The sequence below is a fragment of the Falco peregrinus genome, chromosome Z (genome assembly GCF_023634155.1).
Source record: "Falco peregrinus isolate bFalPer1 chromosome Z, bFalPer1.pri, whole genome shotgun sequence".
NCBI classification, from domain to species: domain Eukaryota; kingdom Metazoa; phylum Chordata; class Aves; order Falconiformes; family Falconidae; genus Falco; species Falco peregrinus.
This window is the reverse complement of record NC_073739.1, coordinates 28,160,616-28,183,184: the sequence shown is the minus strand read 5'-3', so window position 1 is coordinate 28,183,184 and position 22,569 is coordinate 28,160,616. Positions and strand designations below refer to the sequence as shown.

The 22,569-nt window shown below is 38.5% G+C and overlaps 1 protein-coding gene across 1 annotated transcript in view; it reads right to left on the bottom strand.

Moving 5' to 3' along the window:
* Positions 1-22,569, bottom strand: part of ST8SIA4 (ST8 alpha-N-acetyl-neuraminide alpha-2,8-sialyltransferase 4) — a 55,498-nt gene that overhangs the window by 6,000 nt on the left and 26,929 nt on the right. The window contains exon 4 of the mRNA XM_005232819.4: positions 21,378-21,671. Coding sequence (XP_005232876.1) covers positions 21,378-21,671 — 294 coding nt within the window. The remainder of the gene's footprint in view (positions 1-21,377; positions 21,672-22,569) is intronic.

Here is a 22,569-nt window from a genome sequence, read left to right as displayed (position 1 = left end):
TTTTTACCTGCCTCAGACATATTATGTAGTAAGTCATGGCCACACACCTTAGACCTTCTCTTTCATCCAGTCCAATATAGATCTCTTTTCCACAATCCTTTCTTTTTTTACTGGGCGTACACACTTCAAAGATATTTCACGTGATTTTAGAATTTGGAACAGTGCATGTTTCACCGTAAGTTACATATAAAAGTGAAAATAATCAAAGACATATTTCAGTATTTCTGTTAAGACTGGAGATAAGTACTGTTCATAATGGATTTGTGCCAGTGTTATTTTAATACTTTTTGATGTTTTAGGCATAAAGAAAATGTTTTTTTCCTTCCTTTTTAATGGTATTATCTTACTGAAATGTAAGGCTTACAGGTAGTTCCACAGCATAAGTAAAAAGACTTGAATGTTTTAATATTCTGTATGTATAAATGCAATCGTCTTTATTTCTACCAAGATAATAATAAAAACTAGGGTAAAAGAGAAAGACTTCTTTGTTAGATAAAATAATTTTATTTTAAATTGAGACATGGGTATAAAAACTATACAACTCAGTGGTGAGTTTTATGAGAATCACAGGATCATTCAAGTTTAAAGGGACATCAGCAGATCTGTAGCCCAACCTCCTTCTCAGAGCAGGTTCCCTCAGCCACTGCTGACAGGGCCCACACTGCAACCCAGCTACCTCTGCAGCCCCCAGATCAACTTGCTGCAGCTGGCCATGATCCTTCCTGTACCGGGGGGGCCAAAACAGGGCACAGTACTCCAGATGTGGTCTAACAACTGCTGAGTAAAGGGGGTGGCAGGACTGGTGCGGAAATCACTTTCCTCACGTGACCGGCTATGCTTTTGTCAATACAGCCCCAGATATTTTTGGCTTTTTGCTACCAAGGAGCACTGATGGCTTGTGCTTTTGCTGCCTGCCAAGATGCCCAGGTTCCGTCCAACAGAGCTGACTCCAGCTCCTTAGTCAGCCCCCAGCCTGCACTGCTGCAAGGGTCAACCCTTCCCAGGTGTGGGACTCCACATGTGTCCTTGCTGAATTACATCAGGCTCCTGTTGGCCTATGCATCCACCCAATCATCCAGCTAGACTATGACCCCTCTAGTTGTCCAGTCATCCAGATGACAACATCCCAACCTGGATACAAGAATACTGTAGGAGACAGTGCTGAAAGCCTTGCTACCGCTGAGGTGTATGCCACCCTGTGCTCTCTCCTCACAAAGTGTTAGGATGTTTATAAAATGCTCAGTTATTTTACCAGCTAAACTTAGTAGAAGTGTACAACTGTCTCTTCACAAAGCAAGTCCATTTTAAAAGAAGCTTATCTTTGGCAGGTAAAATCGTGTTCTGTTCCTATTCATACAGACAACAGATTCTAATTGCTACTGTTAGAAACAAAAAGATTGTAACATTTTCTGGTGGAAGCTAATTTTTGTACCACTACAAGCAAGCTAAAACCCATGGCGTCTTTGTAAAATATTTCAGTTTCCTACTATCTAGGAGAAAAACTGGTTTGAAAACTATCATCAGTAGCCACTAGTAGTTCTCCACCAACAGAAAGCTGCACATACCACAGGTGGAAAGTAGAGAGTAAGAGTGAAAATACAAAATAAGCCTGACTGATTTGAGATGGGGGAAGATACAATCTAACGATCAGGAAGTCTAAGTTATGCAGAAAATTGCCTGCAAAGGCTGGCAAAAACTCTTCAGCTGGTACCTCTTCAGAGATGCATGTGGAGGTTAGAACTGTTTGCAAACTGCAAATGAGTCAACAGGGCAAACTACAGATACCTTTATTGTAACATGTTTCTAATCTGAGGTATTTGCATGCAAGTTCTTGACATCCCAGGAGCTGCAAGAAGGCTTTCCACTCCAAGTAAATTGATGGAGAAACTGGAAAAGTTCTTTGCCAGGAACCTCCAGTCCCACACTTGCTGTACCTCCATCAGAATCAATGGCATGACATTGGGAGACTAAGAATTAAAGAGTTTGTTTCTGTTCATGGCAACTAACTCTCAGTCTACTTGAGCTTTCTACATATACATCTAAGTATATTTCTGGTGGGATTTTTTAACATTTTATTGTGTCCTTCAGTCCCCACAGGTGTTCATCTTTTCTTAACATCTCCTGACCTCAAACTATTTAAGTCAACCTTGCATGAAAGAAATCTGAAATAAAGTGAAACCGAATGAAGAACAGAGTGTGAGCAGAATATAATATAAAACATTCCTTCTTTCATCAGGAGTAACCTTCTAGCAAAACGACTGCTCCCAGTCACTAGTAAAACACTTCAATAGTTACAACAGATTCTTTCAGGGTTCTGAAACAGTTACAATGCAGTACAAGTTATGAATCAGGTGTACTGTACATTGGTCTTAAGGCTACTATCAGCAGTAAATTGATGTGATTTGTAAAGATCTAGAAAAATTAAAGAAACTAAGAAGGTATTTTTCTACTCATACTCCTATCCTTCAATACTTGAAAACTGTACAAAAAGCAATTAAAGATGTAAAAGTCTGCTCTGATGAATATGAGATATACCAACTTTTTGCATCCACAATCACTGTTAAAAGATTGCTTTGATATTTACATTTGTCTTACTGTTTACAAAACCTCAGTATTTTGGCCTTTAAAAAATACTGAACCTGTTCCTCCCAGGTCAAAATATCACCTATGGTTTAACCTACAATCAAAATAACAAGACTTTCACCTATATCTAGCAGGAAACCTTTACATTTATAAAATTTGAATGTACTATCAACATGATTGCAGAAGAAATGTTAATTGAATAGAAAGTTGCTACCAGATAATGACTTCTTGCAGCTGAACTGACAAAAATTAAATTAAAATAAACATATAAAAACATAGACATCTGTTTTTAAAATAGTTGATGTTAAAATGATCTTCTGACAGGACTCTATTACAATGACTAATGCAACAATGGATGCTGATCATTATTACATTAAATGGATACTGGGGAATTCCAGTGACAGTCATCTGCTCTGCTACTGTGGAATAGATGACTTCTCACTAGATTAAAACACGAGATGTGCTTTCCCAAGGCTGTACTCAAAATCTTATGTGTCGTCTCAGACAAGGAAAACCTTCTATGATGAGCTACATTAAAATATCAGATAATTTAGCATACCTAACTTCTTTATTTGCTGTATCTACAAATTCCATAGAATTTCCAAGTATAAATGAGATTAGAATCTGGTTGTGTATATTTCAATGGAGTTTTAACTCACATCTCTCAACAGGCCTGACTCTGAAGAAACATTTAAGTTATAATCCTGAACAGCTCCAGAAGATTATATACCAAGAACTGAGTGGCAAGCTGATCTCAAAGTAAACCCACTCATACACATTTGCCAGTCACTGAAAATCTGTTCCTTCAACAGCTATTACAAGGCAAGAGTATTTTTTGAAAGAGCTTTCTGTTAAATCTTATATGGTATTTGAAAGGTTGAAGTATTAGCATTAATAAGAAGATAGGGGGAAAAGATTATGAGAACAAAGACAAAACATTTCAGTGTTACTCAAGAGTGTGTCAGTGGGAGAAGCTAGAGGATGTATACTGTCTTGACTACATTCAAAAAAATACAGGATAAGACACAGAGTAAAGCAACATTGGCTATCAGAAGAATGAAGTACCTTCTGTATGAGGACAGAGTAAACTCATAGCTTGCAAAAGACAACTAAGAGCGTGTATGCCAGAAAGCTCCAAAATTATGTAGTGTGTAAAGAAAGCAAACAGGGACTTAATAACTACTTTAACAGAAGCACTGTAACATAAAAACTATGGACCTATTGGAGTTACTCAGTGGCAGGTCTAAAATAAACAGATGAAAGTACTTTATTATACAACACACCATTGAACAGTGGAACTACTTGCAACAGGAGGTTTACGATGACAACAGCCAACTGAATAAAAAGATACAAATCGTTGAAGTTCACAAACACAGCGGTGCAGATGAAGCTCCTTCTCTTGGGTTTGATAAGCAGCTGGCCATGGGAGCACATATCACAGGGTAAACACTTGACATTTCCTCTGTTTCTAACTTTTCTTCTAAGCCTCTGTGCTGGTACCTGGCACACATAAGACCACAGCCTAGACAGGAATCTACTTAAACCAGCCACTTCTACCTTCTGAGTCAGCATCTGCTTTCTCAAGAAGGTGTTAGCTCAAATACCTTACTCAAACTCAGAGAGAATAAAGAATTTGCTTGTGCTTTTGTGTCTTCAGTGGGATTAATCACATTAACGATATGAACAACCCTTCAACTGGCCCCCTCAATTTATGTAAATGTATTAATTAAACATGCAATACTCATCCTTTTCTTACTGAGATATGCCTTGGGCAGGAGGCTGCACAAGGAATCTAGAGTGTGAAAGTATTAAAGAAGGAACAATAACAGAGTGTGACAGCCAGCACAGAAACACTGTTGAGTATTTGCACTAAGATCTACTTCACAGTTTTCAATGTACAATATTTTGAAATGGCATACACAAAATCCATTGACTTAAAAGGAATAATGTACTTTATGAAGAGCTGAAACTCCTCAAGATTGTCATTTGCTTTTTAGCAAACTTAATTCACTACTTCAGTGTTAAGGGTTGTGGGTTTTTTTGTTTGTTTGGGGTTTCCTTCCTTTACCCTGTAAATTACACCGTCAAGTAAATTCAAATGCTTGCTTAAAAAGCACATTTCAAGGACCACTCAAAGAGACTGGACTCTGCCTGGCAATCTTCCTTAGAAAGAGAAAGAAAAGATCAGTGATACCAGTGGTGAACAGAGTCACGTTACATACCTTGCACTACCACAGCTAAATCAAAGCATGGCCAGCAGGCTGTAATTCAGTGTCAGCGCTACCACAGAGAATTTTAACCAGTGTAAGCACAGTCCTTACCGGCTATGGCAAAATAATTTAGAATATGTTATAGCTCACTTTCGCCTATCTTAAAATAAAACGGTTCAGTTTCCCTGCTGTAGGAGACTATTCTGCTTTGCACCATTGCTCTAGCATGATCTGCTCCAAAAGCTGCTTTAATAAACTTTTGGAAAATCACCTCAATAGGAAAAAGATCTGCTAAAGATAAAGAAGTATCAAAATATAGCATAACATTGCCCTTCTATTAACAGCGAATTAGGAAACACAACTTGCTAAAGTTAAGACCAGCTAAGCCTATGAACTCTTTTTTCATACATAAAGATTTTGAAGCAAGGAAGCAAGGAGATGGATTGGAGCAAGATAGAAATCACCATCAGATTGGAAATGGCACAAGAATATTTTATGGGTTTTAACTACCTTTGCCTTCACAACTGATTTTCTATTCAGTAAAATAAGACAACCTACCAAACTTTTTCACACACAGAAACATATGTACAGGTGGGAGAAATAAGGCAAAAGAGAGAGTGAAAGTATGGAAAAATGACAGACAAAAGAAAATGTGTAGTGTATAGAAAAAACAGCATTTCCTAACTGCAAAATGAGAAGACAAGTCATAGAAGACAGGTATTTTACTTCGCTGAGATGTTCAGTTTCAAGATGCAAGCTAAACTTGTATTTTGACTCACAATCATGCTGTGCCTGTTTTTGAAGCAGAACTCTGTCCCTCTGCTAATGGAAAAGCTCTGCCCCGAGCAGTGATAATTGCTGGGAAACCATCCTATCCTCTCCGTTCATCTTCTGGGGCTCCTTTCCCTTTCAAAGGTGGCACGAGACAGCACGGCAGCTCCCTGCTGCTGGCACATTTCATGGACGGAGTGGTTGATCCAGACCAACTGTGATGGCAGGCTGGTTTCCTAAGCAGAAATTTGGTCTGTGGCATCAGCAGGGTTGATACCAGAGGTCAGACTCCAGCTGAAGGGTGGAGACACAAGCCTACACTGGGACCTCACCTACTACTGCTGGAGCTAAACCTGAGAAATCAGAACCCAAGAGTGTCTGATCTCACCTGGCCCACAGGGGCAGTATTAACAGGCAGAGGCCAGGCAGGGATAAATAAGCAGTCTGCTTTCTACCAGCCATATTTGTTCCTGAAAGAGCCTTTATTTATGTCTTAGAGTAGCTATTCAAGCCTCTGAAAGGCTACTGAAGTAGGCTCTTGACAGTAAACCTTCATAATGGCTTCAGTCAGCAAAGATACACAGCCATAAAATAAATTTGACTCAAGTCCTGCATAGTAACAACAAATCCTCTAATAAATAGAAAATGATAATTTTCCCACTGCATGACTATTAAATATCTATTATATGATGCAAATTGTACAGATTAACTTCTGTTATATCTGAAATATAAGTAATTTTGAATTTTAGTTTCAGTTGAAAAAATACACACCCATGTAATTGGAATAATATGTAAAACAACATAACTACATGTTCATGTTAATCTTGAACTTACATGCTTTGTCGAGCACCTAGGCACTGCATCTATGCATTTCTTTAAACACCTCCAGGGATGGTGATCCCACCACTTCCCTGAGCAGCCTGTTCTACTGCTTCACCATCCTTTCAGTAAAGAATTTTTTCCTAATATCCAATCTACACCTCCCTCGGCATAACTCGAGGCTGTTTCCTCTCATCCTGCTGTTTGTTAACTGGGAGAAGAGACCAATCCCCACCTGCCTGCAGCCTCCTCTCAGGTCGTTGTGGAAATCAGTAAGGTCTCCCCTGAGTATCCTCCAGACTAAACAACCCCAGTTCCCTCAGCTGCTCCTCTTAAGACCTGTGCTCCAGACCCTTCACCAGCTTTGCTGCCCTTCTCTGGACATGCTGCAGCACCTCTACGTCCCTCTTGATGTGAGGAGCCCAAAACTGAGCACAGGATTCGAGGTGTGGCTTCACCAGGGCCACGTACAGGCTATCACTTCCCTGGTCCTGCTGGCCACATTATTTCAGATATGAGCCAGGATGCTACTGGCCTTCTTGGCCACCTGGGCACACTGCGGGCTCATGTTCAGCCGGCTGTCAACAAACACTCCCAGGTCCTTTTCTGCTCCTTGTCCCTGTCTTCCAGCTCAGGGGGCTGAGTACCCAGAGGGAAGCTGGTTTTGTTATTAAAGACAGAGGCAAAGGAAGCATGAAGTACCTCAGCCTTTTCCTCACCCTTTGTGGTAATGTTCCTCACTGCATCCAATAAAGGTTGACTATTATCCTTGGTCCTCCTTCTGTTTCTTATGCATTTTTAAAAACATATTTTATTATCTTTTATGTCAGTGGCAGCCTGAGTTCTAGCTTGACTTTCGTCTCTCTAATCTTCGCCCTGCATAACCTTGTGACATCCTTGTGGTCCTTCAGAGCTGCCAGTCCCTTCTTCCAAAGGTGGGAAACACTCCTTTTTATCCTGAGTTCCAGCCAAAGCTCTCTGTTCAGCCAGGCCAGTCTTGTCTCCCACTGGCTCATCTTTTGACATATGGGGACTGCCTGCTTCTGCACCTTTAACACTGCCTTCTTGAAGAATGTCCAGCCTTCCTGGACCTTTGGCCCTTCAGAACTGTCTCCCAAGCCACTGTCAATCAGGCTCTTAAACAGGCCAAAGTCGGCCCTCCAGAAGTCCAAGGCAGCAGTTCTGCTGACACTCCTCCTTACTTCTCTGAGATCACTTTGTGATTGCTATGCCCAAGATATCCTCCAGCCACCCCATCACCCAGAAGCCTTTCCCTGTTTGCAAACATCAGGTGTAAACATCGGGGCTGGTTATCTTCCACACACTCCAGAAACCTCCTAAACTGTTTCCTCTCTGCTGTGTTGTATTTCTAGCGGACATCTGGTAGGTTGATGTCCCCCACAAGAACAAGGGCTAGCAATCTTGAGACTTCTCCCAGCTGCTTGTAAATGTATTTCTGTAACAGAAAAAATCCTAACTAATTTTCTCTCTTTTCAAAGCAATGCAAATGCTGTCACGTTCAGTAAAAAAAGAAAGAAAAAATATACGAGGAATAAGAAGAAAACAGTGATCCCACTATGTATATTAAGGAACTAGAAACACAGTAATGGAATTCCCTACTTGAACTGTTAAATTCTGTCTTTGTCACTTCAGAAAACCCTGGAAGAAGTTATCTGCTCCCCAGAACATCTATTACAGAGGTATGTATTCTTGAGATGCCATTTTCTAACACCTTACATCAGCTGTTAACTCCACCCTAAAAATGAGAAAAAGACACAACTATGGGACATTCTGCTGTGGAGTATATTCTGTGTTTCTTGACTAGGGGGTTATGTATAAAGATGATCCCAGGATAAGGACTATGCCCTGTACCATGGAGCATTTCATGAATGGCACTGGTACTGAAACTGACATCGAAAAATGTAGCCTAAAATGTACCTTGTGAACTTAAGAATATGTTCAGCATGTTCTTTGCTCGGTTGATGGATAAACAGGTTAAAACTGCTTTCAGCTTGTGCCCCACTTCCCTTGACAGCTGAAGTCAATAATGTCTAACATCAGCTCTGGATAGATACAGTAAAACAACATGTTCGATGCTATTACTCATTAGACTAACTTCAATTATACAGAAGAAAATCTGACCCCTTTTGATTTATTCAGTGCAATCTGAAGTCTCCCTTTTAGAGATTATTATATAAAATGTCCATTAAAGGCCCTTAAATTTGGTCAATGCAATGAACTAGAGCAGATTAATCAGATATAAAAGCTATTGATTTTACCATAATAAATCCCACAGCAGTCACTGAATTAACCAACTATAAGAACCAGACATCATACAAATAAAAGTAAACTACTTCAGTAGAGTAAGCGGGCAGAAGTTACTCCTTAGGATAAAGATTACATAAAATCTTTAACAGTTAAAAAGCATTCACTGAAGCATTTGCAAGCATGTGTTGAAGAACGTGACTGAACAGAAGGAATTTGCTGCATCACAACTTAATGTGGAGCTCAAAAGTGAGAGATTGCCTTACAAAGGCTATTAAGTATGAAAAGCATGCCCTGCCACACCAAGGACCAGCACCTTTAAAGAATGACTATTGCTCACTTTTCACATCCCATTAAGCCCTAGCTTCAGTGCAAACAACACCAACCAAAATGCCAATTAGTAGCAATGAAATGTGTTTGGAGTTCTGCCAAGCCTACCAACTGGTTTCACAAGGACACACGACATGCAACACACCAAGAAAAAAAAACTGCTTTCGGTCAGTGCTGCATTTGGTCAGAAACAAATACATGATCCTTATGTGAGAAGCTGCAGATCCCACTACTGATTTTACAAGCAGTAACTTCCTAACAGAAATTACTGTGGTTTTCAAGTAAAGAGATTAATGGCTGTTTTTTCTCCAGAAAGATTTCCTGTCTTTAGCTTGCTTGCCTCCAAGATTTGCTGATATGACAGCCTTCTGCATCAATTTCTCCCTTCTACTACATATTTCAGAAAGGACTACAGAGAAATATGACAAAAGGCTTTGCCAGGATTGGCTAGTATTTGCCAAAAAATTTAGAGATGTGTCCTCTCCATTGTGTAACTTATTTTATTTCTGTGAGTTTTATGCACTTTAAAATGTATCAATAGAGGCATACAGCAGGTAGCTGACCACCATTATAAAGAAGAGAGGAATTATGACAATCCCAAAATAAATCAGCTAGCCAGTTCACTAAATTGTAAAATTACAATAAAGAAATAATAAAAGAAAAAAGGTTGTGTGAATGCATATTAAAAATTATTTTTAAAGGAAAAGAAATACTTGTCACTTCCTTGATTAAAGCCTTTAAGCAAAAACTGAACTGTCTTACCATTACTTATTATGCTAAAAGTCATGGTACATTGCCAGTGGCTTTACTAAGTTACCATCAGCCATGTAATTAACAGTAATTTGAAGTGAGATCTTCAGTCTAAATTCAAGCTACTCAACTTCAAGTCATCAATGTTATAGAAATGAAGTATGTTTACACATTGGCACATTTCCCAGATATTTTGTGCCCGGAACTTGCTTTGCATGTTACAAACAAGTTTATAGAAATTGAAAACAAAACCAGAAAGACAGATTTCCTCTTCTCTTTGATCTGTTTCAGAGGATAATCATCATACCAAAATAACAACAATGGCTTAGCAATCCCACCAGGAGTTCTCAGGCAAATTTTGCACTCTACAACAGCCCTTCTGCATTACCCTCGTCATTGACGAGCCTACTGTTCTCTGAATGGATTCAGTAGAAAAAGGACAGATGTTCGCTACTAACAACTTCAGAGAGCTCAGATTTCCAAATGCATGAGCCAAATCTTTCTCTACTCAAATCCTCTCAAACCCATCCTTCTCACTCCCCAGAATTCGTTCAGTTCACCTTCTAATTGACTCCACAGCCAGCCAGCATCTTTTGTGTGGATCTATTCCCATTGTGAAAAGTCCCTGGGGACTCAGAGACACCCACAAACTACTGAAAATCAATTCCTGTATGAAAACCCATGACAACCCCCTTGCAGGTAACAGAAATCCCAAGTGCCATCAGCAGTCTGCAGGTTAAGCCCTGCATCTGTTTCCAGTGCCAGCTTACAGCAGTCCCCTACAGCTGGCCACACTGCACCATCTCCTTGGCACAGTCTCCACAGCACAGCGCACAGCTACACTTGTGAGATTTCATCCAGCCATGCAGCTTCCCAGCTCGTGCAGGCATGTGTACCTCACTGTTCAGAGAGAACACACTGCTGCACTGAGGGAGGGGTTCCCTCCTTGATCCTGTCTTTGTCAGCCCTCAGGATTTTGCTTTAGTGATTTTAAAATGACTGCTAGCTCTTGAAAGGAAGAGAAAAAGAAACACACTATTTTCTGAAAGCTTTTTGTCATCGAGAGCTATAGTCTGTAGCCTCACTTCTCACTGTTGCATCTTCTTCTATACTCTGTCTTTAATCTTACAGATTAAAGGTGAGAAAGGAATGTTCATGACAAACATGAGTTTTTCAAACAGTTTGCAAAGCCCACAAGATAGATCATACATTATAGGAGCAGCCTGGAACAAACTGGATACTGCCCTCTTAGCCCTCCTGTACGTTACATTTCACCTGAAGCTAAAGATTTTGATAGAAGCATAAGTTGTGCCACCTGTTGGTTTCAATATGACTAATACACACATTACCTCCTCTCTGCCAACACTTCTGGTGAGTATGCCCACATTTATACTGAAAAATAAAACATAAAATAACCCCTCACGAGCTTTCAAAGTGTTCTGACACCAGCAGCTGCACTTGTTCTCAGAAAGGTCTTATCTCAGATCCTTTCATAGGTCGTCCTTGCTTGCAACTTGTAAAAGAAAATGATGTCTCATTCTGGTTGGAAATTCTCCTATATCCCACTGTTTGCCAATTACAGTACAACTATGTTTAAAATGAAGCCGCAAGTTCTAGCAATAACTTTTTCTAAGTCAACCTTCTTTGACTAATTTACTAAAAATATGCTTCAAAAATGCAAAAGATTACTCTTGTTCCCACTAAATACAGAATGAAAAATGTAAATAAGCTGCTTCCACAGCGCTCATGAGGTATATCAACTATTCTTTCAATACAGAAATATTGTTTAAAAAAAGGTTGAAATAAAAGTAATGACTTTTTACACTTTAGAAGTAGTGGTTATTTTCTTAATTTTTCCTGTGGCTCATTAGTTCACTTGTTGAAAACTGAAGGAAAAATCTCAAAAAAGGACTTAAATACAGCAATCTCACTTTATTAAAATCACAATGTGAATCCATACACAACATTAATCTCCCACACATGTATAGACATGCCCTTGAGCCTATACATGAGCGTAAGAACAGCAGGACGCGTAAGAACAGCAGGACACCTAAGAACAGGATTCACAGGAGAATCTCTGCTCAAAGAGATGTATAAAACAGAATGCACAGAAGGGCAGAGATTTCAGACTAGCCTGGTAAGGAAATGAGGACTGGTGAGAGATTTAAATGTCATTCCATCCAAAATGCAGACACCTAGCAGCTAACTCAGCTATGGTACCCCTTCCAGCATCACAGAGGCAGAATCCAGACCCATTGCCTGATGAATCAGTTGTTTTCTTTCAAAACATGTTCTGTGCTTAAAACATCACCAGGTATGACAGCACTGACCTAACCACAAGGCCTCTTTTATCTTGCAAGTATCTGAAATACAGTAATGCTCACCCCTTTTCCTACCTTCTAACTCAAGTCTCTTAATTCTCTGATGCAAACTGGAACAGGCTAGTAGGCTCTCCTTAGTCTCTGAAAAGCTTGTACTCGGCTGATGTAGCGAATACTCACAAAAATTCCTTCCCTCTCACATGGTGGGATGACACTGGCCAGCAGCTGAGCACCCACAAAGCTGCGCTCTCAGTCCTTGCTCCCTCTTGGGTGGGACAGTCGAGAGAACAGGAAGAACAAAAGCAAGAAACCTAACGGATGAAGATAACTGGCAGCTTACTAGGTGAATAAAAAGGCAGGGGGGAGGAACCAATTGCTCACCACCACCCACAAGCAAACCAAGGCCCACCTCGTCTCACAGCAGCAGCCACCCTGGAAGACATTCCCCTAGGTTCTTCTGCTACCGCAGTCCTATTACTGGCTGAGCATGATGCTGTAAGGTATGGCATTTTGCTTCGGTCGGGCCAGGTCAGCTGTCCTGGCTCTGTGCCCTCACAGCTTTTTACCCACTACCAACCTACTCACTGGTGGAGACGAGTGAGACATGGAGAACACTTTGAGGCTGTGCAAGCACTTTTTCAGCAACAGCCAAAACATTGGCATGTTACTAACAGTTTTACCCACAAGTCTAAAACACAGCACCTTCATTTTGGCACAGGACTGTTACGAAGAAAGTTCACTCCATCCCAGCCAGAACCAGTACACCTCAGAAAGAGAAATGAACAGGAGCTTTTCTCCTGCACAGCAGAGAAATACTCTAAATCCTGGGCTCCTTGTGTAAAAGGAAGAGACAGACTCCTTCCCCATAGGCAGCGTTTGGGAGGAAGGTAGCCATTAGCCTTGGCATAAAATGCCCAAATGCTACTCAGTGCTTCTGACCGAAGCACTTAAGCCTTTCTCCATATATGAACAAAAACACAGGGACTTCAAACAAACCCATTAAAGCATTTTTGGAAGAAGCTTGTGTGCAAGAAAAAGTGAGGCTACAGAAGATACTAGGACAAACTGCTCATTCCTATACTGGCACCACTGTAAGGATTGTCTCAGTGTATTATTTCACTGAAGGACTGGACTGTTTATTCATTTTCAAAACTAACCCAGCGACCTGGAGTATAAGGTAACTGACAGCACCTGGTAGCACCATCTTTCATCTGTTATGATCACCTGTGCAGAAAACAATGCCATACTCTCTTCCTGATCTAACTCTGCTAACACCAATGTAGCAGCTAGAAACAGAAGATAAACAAAAGGAACAATCACAGGAATCCATTTGTGTCTTCTCTCTTGGTTTAGGCTTTTTGTTTTGTCCTACCACCACATCCCCCAAAGACATAACAAAGAGCAAAAGAGAAAACCTCAGTCTCAGATTTTATTTTTCTAACTTTTCTCTTTTCCTCTCTATTTTTATTATTTTTTCCAGATGAAGGAATCAATTTGGAAAAAACGTTTAACAAATACATTTAGAACTAATAGAATTTTTCATATAACATGGTATCATAATGATTCTCCACTGAAAGGTTCAGATCCAAAGGCATTTTTAGCCAGATGGTAGTGAGCAAAAAGCTAGGAAGGGACACAGTCAAGACAGCTGACCTGAACTGACCAAAGGGAAATGCCATACCATACAGCATATAAAGCTGTAGCTTTGTTTGCTTATTTCCATGTCACCTCAGTAACCAATTAAGCATTTGAAGAAATCTGTTACTGGCTGGATGCTCAATACAACTGCTCCTCATCACAATAGTTCAACGAGATCAAAGCTAAATGGACATGTCTTTGAAAGCTCTTACAATCAGAACAAAAAATAGAAGAATCAAAATTATTCTAAGGTTTACTTTAGAAACATAACTTTAAAAAACGAAGGAAACCAGGCAAATTCCTCATGTACATGTATCACACTGAATCAACAGACAGCTCACCTCACAGGTCTAAACAAATTGAGAAGCTACATTTCATCCTATTGGTACTATCTGCCCAACATGACTCTATGGACTTTAGTCCCCTCTGTACTTTGGTTGTCAAAGAAAGACTATAAAAACAGTTTCTGGTTTGCTTCTCAACTGCACAGCTCGAATCTTCATTACAAGAAGTTACATACAGTAAAATGAGAATTAATTTTGCACATTTTTATAGTTTTCAGAAACACAGAAATTAACAGATTTTATGTAAGGGAATATAAAATAAATAAAAACCCTAACATTGAAAAATAATAGTAGCAACACAGTTTTCAAAATAAATGTGTCGCAAATACACTTTTTGTATTTACTATATGTTATTTATTCCCTGCTTAGCTGCTAACAGTCATTAGCTTTAGGTACAGTGCTGTTGCTCATGGCAGATAAACTAAGCAGCAAAGCTTGAAAATGGGTGATTTCATTACTGTTCTTCTTATGACTAGTTCTGTTTGCTCTCATCTAGTTGAAACCTGAAATCCAAACTTAGAAGAGTAAGTTTTACAATTCTTAAGTATGTATGTTGCTGACAATCAGGAACAAAGGAGATGCCACAGCAAAAGAAACAGAAAAAACACCCACCCAAACCAAAGAATTTTATTATCAAAAGGTAAGGTTCTTTCCCTACAATCATGACCAGGTTTTCATGGCCTACTTGCAGAATGGACCAGGCAATGTAAAATATCAAAAGCAGTTTAGTGCATATTCAGTTTCCTCCTTGTGTCCTCCTCTACTCCAACCATTTGCTCCCATCACAAATGCTCTCCTTTCTACCAAAAAGTGGCGTATCTTGTGACAGACCTTGCTAAATCTTCCTGAAACACAATAAAATAGGAGATACTGTGCAGAGGAAATAAAAGCTCATCCTGAGAAACAGATGAGGAGGCACACTCATGAGGTGCACAGATCCTGCAGCCCCAGTAATTAGCTGCTAGGCCGGAAGATCAACTGTGGAGTGTAGCCACTTCAGGAATGGAAGAACCACCTCCTGCTCTCCTATTAGGACAGGATCCTGAGATCTGAACAGGTTCACACAACAGATTAAGTTCTGAACAAAAAAAAGTGGCATCCCATTTGTTCGTATAACTTACCAAACAAGGCCAGCTCTACTGATGTTATGCAGGAGCACAAGGATACGGTAATACAGAACTCCTGTTTTAAGATCCACATATATGAAGAATGGGACTGTACTCCACTGAAAAGTAGGGAAACATGATTCTTTTTTCCCCTAATACTTTGCATATTTATATGACATGATGCAAAATACATGATCATTTTATATTAAGTATAGTATTATATTTTTAGCTTAATGGCCACTTTTTACATTGCTTTCTACAGTAATTATTTATTCATCCATGCACTCCAAAATGTCTTTTCTGCAGAAATGTATTTTAGCATAAGGAGAAAAGTCTGTTAGCAGTAAGGAAAAGAAACAGAAGTGTTTACAATGTAGATTGCTCCCAGCAATTGTTTCTTTATTAGCACAGAGCTGCTGAAGAACTATTTGATTTCTGCATGTTTGAGTTTCTCCAAGTATTTTTTCTGTAATTCCCTTAGCAAAGGACTCTGGAGCCATGGTGAAGTTGTGTAAAAGGTCACTACATGCAAACAACAGCTGTTTGCTTTCACTAATAAAAAGACTGCACTGAAAAGCGACCATAAATAGGCACAGCATACTCTTTACACAGGGAAAACAGATTTCAGTGGGAATTCTGCCATGTTTAATGCAGGATCAACTCTAATACTGCTCTTTTTGCAGGCAGTATCAAGGAGGAAACAAGCTGAGCACAGGCAAATCCCACAGGATGTCCACATGACTGTTCCATACCCAGAAGACAGGAAGGAATCATGTGAAGCAATTTATATTTTTGCTGAGTGACTAGTAGTTCATGAGATGGCTCCAATAGGAAAGACAGCCAAGAAAACATTCCTACACACAAAGATGAGCGTGAGAATTTTGTTTTGTGGTGTTGGGAGAGGAAACATGAGAAAAAATTCTCAGAAAACTACTGTATTGTGAAAGACCGCATTGCTTGGCAGCGCGGGGAGATGGTGTTCTGCCTCTTCAGCAGCTACCTACAGATACTCGCCAGAGAAGCAGGAGAGCAGCAGCTGTGCAAGGCTCTCGGAGTTAACTCTGGCCTCCACCTAAAGTACCAAAAACATGCTTAAGTCTCAGGAGCCCTATCTACTCCCTCCAGGGAATTGCAAGGCAGGACCCATAGCAGAAAGCATCTGCTGATGCTACTTTCAGGTCTGGTTGTTTGCCACCAGTGGAAGCACACACCAAGATGCGGACTCTGATCCCAGCAGGCTCAGTTCCTGTTTGCCTGCCTTTCCACCCACTTCCCACTAGCATGCTGCTGTGCTGAGGGTCTCTGTGCAGACACTGTCCACACATCAAGGCTTATCATCTCACTTTGAAAATATTTTTTAAAGTAATCCTAATGAAATAATTCAGTATTAAACCTCAAGCCCATTAATAAATCAAAGTTTCTGAAATTTGTTGTTAAATTCAATTGGGGGCGGGGAGAAAAATAGTTGTGTGGTTTGCTTATTATAATGACTTTATAATTAACCTTCCTGACAGTGGCATTAGAGAACAAATACATCCTTTAATCAATTAAGCTCTTCATTTATAGATTTTAGTTCCATCTTGAGCTTTGTTATATGTATTGATTACCTCAATTATTTTGTCAGTAGTAAGTGCACAATTATATAAAAAGTTCCATAAACCAGCCTTTAGAAACACTTTGTGAAAACAATCATGCAGCTGCCCCCAAATTACTTTCCAAATCCCATATTCTAACTTGAAATACAAACTCACTGATCAAGAAGTACAAAAGCAAAATAAAGAAAATGAAAAAATCTAATCCTACTGAAGTAAAACATTTGACTCCAACAGCCACTTACAATGTAGTACTGATTATAAGAGTAGTTACCATGTTGGACTTAGTATTTACAAAATCTGTTCTTGAAACTTCAAATGCCTGAGATTCTAGAGAAGTGGCCATCACTCACAGAGGTTAAATAAGGCATCAAATCTGCATAAGAGAGATTTATTTTCAATACCACATTACCTTTTTTATGACCCCCAAAAAAGTAGTTTTTCAAAATGATCTCAGAATATAGTCATTATGCTGCTGTCTGACCAAAATCAACTCCCAAATACTATGTGCTGCTCAGAAAGTGTCTTTCATTAAAAGAGGAAAAATAGGAGTGAGAATTTCAGCGCCATATGTGATTGCAGCAAAACTGCCCTGTTTTTACATAAAACAGTACATAGTAATACAGAATCTGGCCTCACTAGATCAGAAAAGAAGTCTAAGAAGGTTAATTTTCTGTCTTTAGAAACTGCCTATGCCTTCTGCTTTAAAAACTGATGAAGGAAAAGCCAATTTTGCCTGAACAATTTAGCAGTGTGATACACACAAAAAGGAACTGAGACAATACTTTGCAAACTTTGTGGCCATAAGCCTGCACCCTTCAGCATTAAATATCTCTATTAGTACTTAATATGTCAGGTTAGAATTATGAACTTTACTTTATTGATGACTAGTTACTAATTGATTTAGCCCATAATATACCACATTTCTACATTTTTACTAAAATTTTAGGTGGATTAATTCAAAGAACTCCTGATACCAATTTAAAAAAATGGGAATTTGTTTATTCTTCAAAAAAAGATGACTTTATAAATGTAACTTTTTAGGCTAGACACTTCTCTTTCTATGCAGTTTTCAGGCCTTAGCAGAGCGTTTTATATTTTTAGATTATGAAGTCATGTAGTTGCAATATAGTATGTTGAAGTTTCAAATAAAAGCCTCATTTCAACCAGCTGAATGATATGGATATGGTATAGCCCTGTGGTATACCACATCTACAGGTGGTATAGGAAAAACAGCACGGGTGCATAAGTCTTCCAAAACAACTTAATGGAATTTTTCAGCTTATTAAACATAAAATTGCACCTTTTATTTGTCTCCATAAGAATATGCTTTCAAATTGAGGATAGTTCTTTAGTAGACCCTCCTGGTATTTATGCGTTTGGCATGGTCTAACAAAAATCTCACTGTGTTTAAGTCGTTATGAATTTGGGAGGGTTTCAAGATACAAAAAGCAACATAAGACCCACACTGACTTTCTTGACTGATTCTCTTATCATTAAAGTCTAACTTAAACCAGCTGTAACTACCTTCATATAAATTATTATTTAATGCAAAATTATGCGTATTCAAATAAAGAGTAAAGACAGAATGCTTTGGAATTACCAACCAAAAACCAGAATCAATAGTGAGTACTTACTTGTATGGAGTTTAAGAGGAGTTTGGGGATGTGAGAAGTATTAATACAGCACAGTGACTGTAAATGCTACATTCCCATGTGCCTGCTCTAAACTTTCGTAGCTTTTAATGAAAATCATTGAGTTACATTCAAGCACAAAGATGCAACTACCCGAGAATGCTCACAATATACGAAAGTTGCAGATGCAAGTAGCTTCCTTGTGTAAAGTCAGACAGCCTACAAAACCCACCTTCTTGCAGTTCAGCTTTCATTATCATGTTTTCATCAATAAATCAAACTCCATCTCCCTGCTACAGCTTAAGAGGCTGAAAGAAGCAGCATAAGCCTTGCATTCTCACAGTCTTGCACATATGTTTAGGCACCTATAAAGAAGATTAGGTGCTCTGCATGGGTCTTACTATGTGTTTTAAGGTGCAGGTTTTGTGGGTGGATTTCCTGTTTTTTGCTTGACATTCAACAGCAATCATTCTGTTTATTTTACCCTTTCTGTTTTGCAGCACCACAGGCCTCCACTAGGTCATCAATTAACATAGTCACAAAGACATACTTGCAAGCAGAGAGCTTGCAAAAGCATCAAATATACAAACAAATATATATATCAAAACAAATACACAAAAATAGTTCAGATTCATAAAACAAGGAGAATTTTATAGCAGTTCCTTTTAGGCAGTCCCTTCAGAGGTCATAAATCACTGGTTTACACTGAATTTGAAATAAACATGAGCACAATAGATAGAATACAGAATTATGAAGATTTTCCTTACAATTAAATATGTAAGTAGCACACACAATTTTAAGTGGCAGCTGACTGAGCTGTCCATTAGTTTCAAACTGAAGTTAGCAGTTTTAACTTGCTTGAACTTCCCCAGGTCTTACTGTTCAAAATGGACTGATTTGATAATCAGGTTATGCAGCTTTAAAATTTACTTTATTTTTTAAGTTACTTACTTATTTGTAGAAGATACTAATTTTTAGCTCAGGTACATTTTAATTTAATCACAATTTTTTCTTATTAATTTCTCATACTACCATGGTATTCCATTTAACATATAAACCTAACAGATCTTGAGAGATGCAATTCAACCTGTGAAGAGAAGACACTTTTTCCCTAGATTTAATGCTGCTATAATACAACTTCATTATTATGGCCTGGTGTTTTAAGACTGCCATCTAAGAAACCTAAAGAATGTTTGTTCCAAATGTATTACTGCTAACTTTATAATTTCCAAACTTGACTCACAAAGACATATTCACCTCAGGCACCTCACTTTGTAAAGTCAAGAGTTAGACCAAAGATAAAAATTTATCTTTGGTCTAACAAGATAAATTCTTGTTTTGTTCTTACTCAAATTACAAAAAGGAACAGTAAAGACATCATGATATTTGGCTAATTCCCATAAGAACAAAAAAAAAAAGAAAGAAAGGTGATTAAACAAGATTTTAAGTGGATGACCTAAAGTTTAGAGCACAGATTCAATAACCTGACAAGTCTGTGCAGTCATATCAGATGACCCTTGCTAGGTACAATCTGAAATACAGTATTAGTCTAATTTTCAAAACCAATTCTGATGGTGGAGCTTTTGTTGCCTTTCTTTCAGAGAGATAATGTAGGTGCTAATTCTTTTTTTAAGACAAAGCCGCCTAAAGGACCTTCAAGTCAGCCAACTGAAAGACTGCACATTCTGAATTACCATTCACAACTGATAATTTTGCCCAGATTTAACAGATGGAAATGAGAACAGCTGTTTGTAAACTGGTTTGTAAACCACCACACCCATCTAAGTGTTATAGGCATTTTGAACACTTGAAAATGCAAAACAATCAGGGCCCATAAATAGCTAAATTGTAACTGTATAACAAAACAACCATCTGAACAACTGCGGAAACTGAGCAACTCCTAAAAATTTAAAGGATTTCCAAATTCCAAAAGGGAACATACCAGTTTTTTTTCCAGTGCCAGAAGCGTACCACATGATACAGCCATTAATCTATTTGAAACATGGCAGAAGGAGAAAAGCACATTCAGAAGTCCCACTGTCCTGAAGAACAACATATTCTAGGTTTTGCTCTCATACGCTCATGCCAGACTGGGGTAACATTTCAAACATCCCCTCTAAGCTTATCTCTGCTGCTGTAACAGTAACAACTCTTCAGGCAGATACACAATCTGTGTACAAACTGGTGTACAAGCCTATTCCAATACTTTAAAAGGCATCTCCCCAAACCCCACAAACAGATACCATAGTTAAGGAATGCAAGCAGAATATTATCATACTGTCATAATTCACTGCACAGATACTGCATTGCCATCATCTTCTGAATGTTTTTTACGTATAGCCCTATATATCCTTACTTGTAGTGACAAAGAAATTGGAGCCTTCACCTGAGAGTCTCGTTTAGTATGGGATTAAAAAAAGTCTGCACAAATCATGGATGCATTTTATTTAACACCTGGTTACATTAATGTTTGAAGTGATTCTGATCAATGTTTTTTAATTGCCCGAGCATCTGGCCAAATTCAAAAGATTGCTACAAAATCCTAGACGTTTTAGGAAGGAGCTCATTATTTTCACATCTGCCAGACTTCATTATTTACATGGTTGTTACTTTAGCGCCTATGCTATTTAAATTATATCTATCTCCACAGTCTTCCCTAAAAGAAGACATGTAGCACTTTCAATGTCCTCTGATTTGATGACTCAACAGATATCCTCTGAATTCAGACTACTTTTTCATTAATTTATCACTATAATGATATTTTAAAAAATTGCATTGAAAGTGAAAAGTTGTTGTGCTAATGCATTTCAGTTTTTTGTACTACAGCAGGCTAAATAAGTAGATGACATTGATTACCAAACAAACTCACTTTATCATAAATGCAATCCATTAGAACAATAATGGAAACACCACACTCCTTTCAATGTTTAACATTAGCTTTTTTCTGTCTGCCAAGAGTTCTAGTTATGAGCTTCATTGTGCCAAGGACAGACCAGTCTTTTCCAGACACTTACCCTCTGACAGCATGAATAAGTCTCAGTGATGGATAGGCGGTTCGCACTCTCAATTTATTCTTAAGGATTAATGCATTAACCCACTCCACATGCTTCTCTCCACCTTTGACCATGAAAGCAGGGATCCAAAGGACACTGTCATTCAGCATGGATAGTCTATGCACAAATTTTTCTCTGTCACTCTCATTCCGAAAGCCTCCAAATGCTCTTTGTACAACTGATGGGTTCATGGTAATAAAATCAGATTTAGTTCCCACATCGGCAGCAAACTCCACCACAGGAGCTAGATTGCACCTGAAGAGGAAAAAATTAATGGAAAAATGAAAATAAATATGAAACATTAACTCAGAAAAATGTGTGCATGAAGGGAAAGCTGAAAATGAACATGCAAGCTTTTTTCAATTTAACATGAGAAATAAATACTAGTGGTAATAGGTGTGATTAGACATAGCATTTTACCCAACTTAAGGCACTCATTAGACACATTTTCAAAAAGCATTAAATGTACACAATGCTGTGAGAAAAAAAAAGTTCTTTGTACATTTGAAAACCATGTCATCATGCTTTAAAATGCACTGACAGCTAAAGTAGCACTTAGGAAGAAGAGTATGCTTCCTAACACCTGTTACCTTTCATCTGCGTTCGTTTGTCAACATGTTACCAACAGTTCACACTCTTAAAGGAAGCCATGCCAGTCAATTAAGGTATAATTTATACAGGTCATTGCATTATTTATTTTTTTTACAATAGAGGATTGAAATATCATTGACAAAAAACTTTACTCCATACTAAATGATTTTTTTTTATATTAGCACTACAGCTGATTGGATGTCTTGAAATTTAGTATTTTCATTTCATTTAGAAATGAAATTTTGGGAAAAAAGTATTAAACTTTCCTCAACGTCTGTTTAATTTTGCAACAACTTTGTGCCTTTTTCCTAGGCTTGACAAAAAGGTCTCATCAGGCCTCTCTTCAGCAGTTTTCTACCTCAGTTATATAAATACATACATATGTATATATCTATCTATAAAAAAATCACAGAGGGGCAGTGTTCTCCATGGGCAGCACTGGATGCAGATGACAAAACACAGTTCAGAAATTAATTAGGACTTCAGTCATCAGTATGGTCTGACTGAAACAAATAACCTCTACAACATCCTCAGTGAATTAGCCTGTAGCTGGTATGCCCCC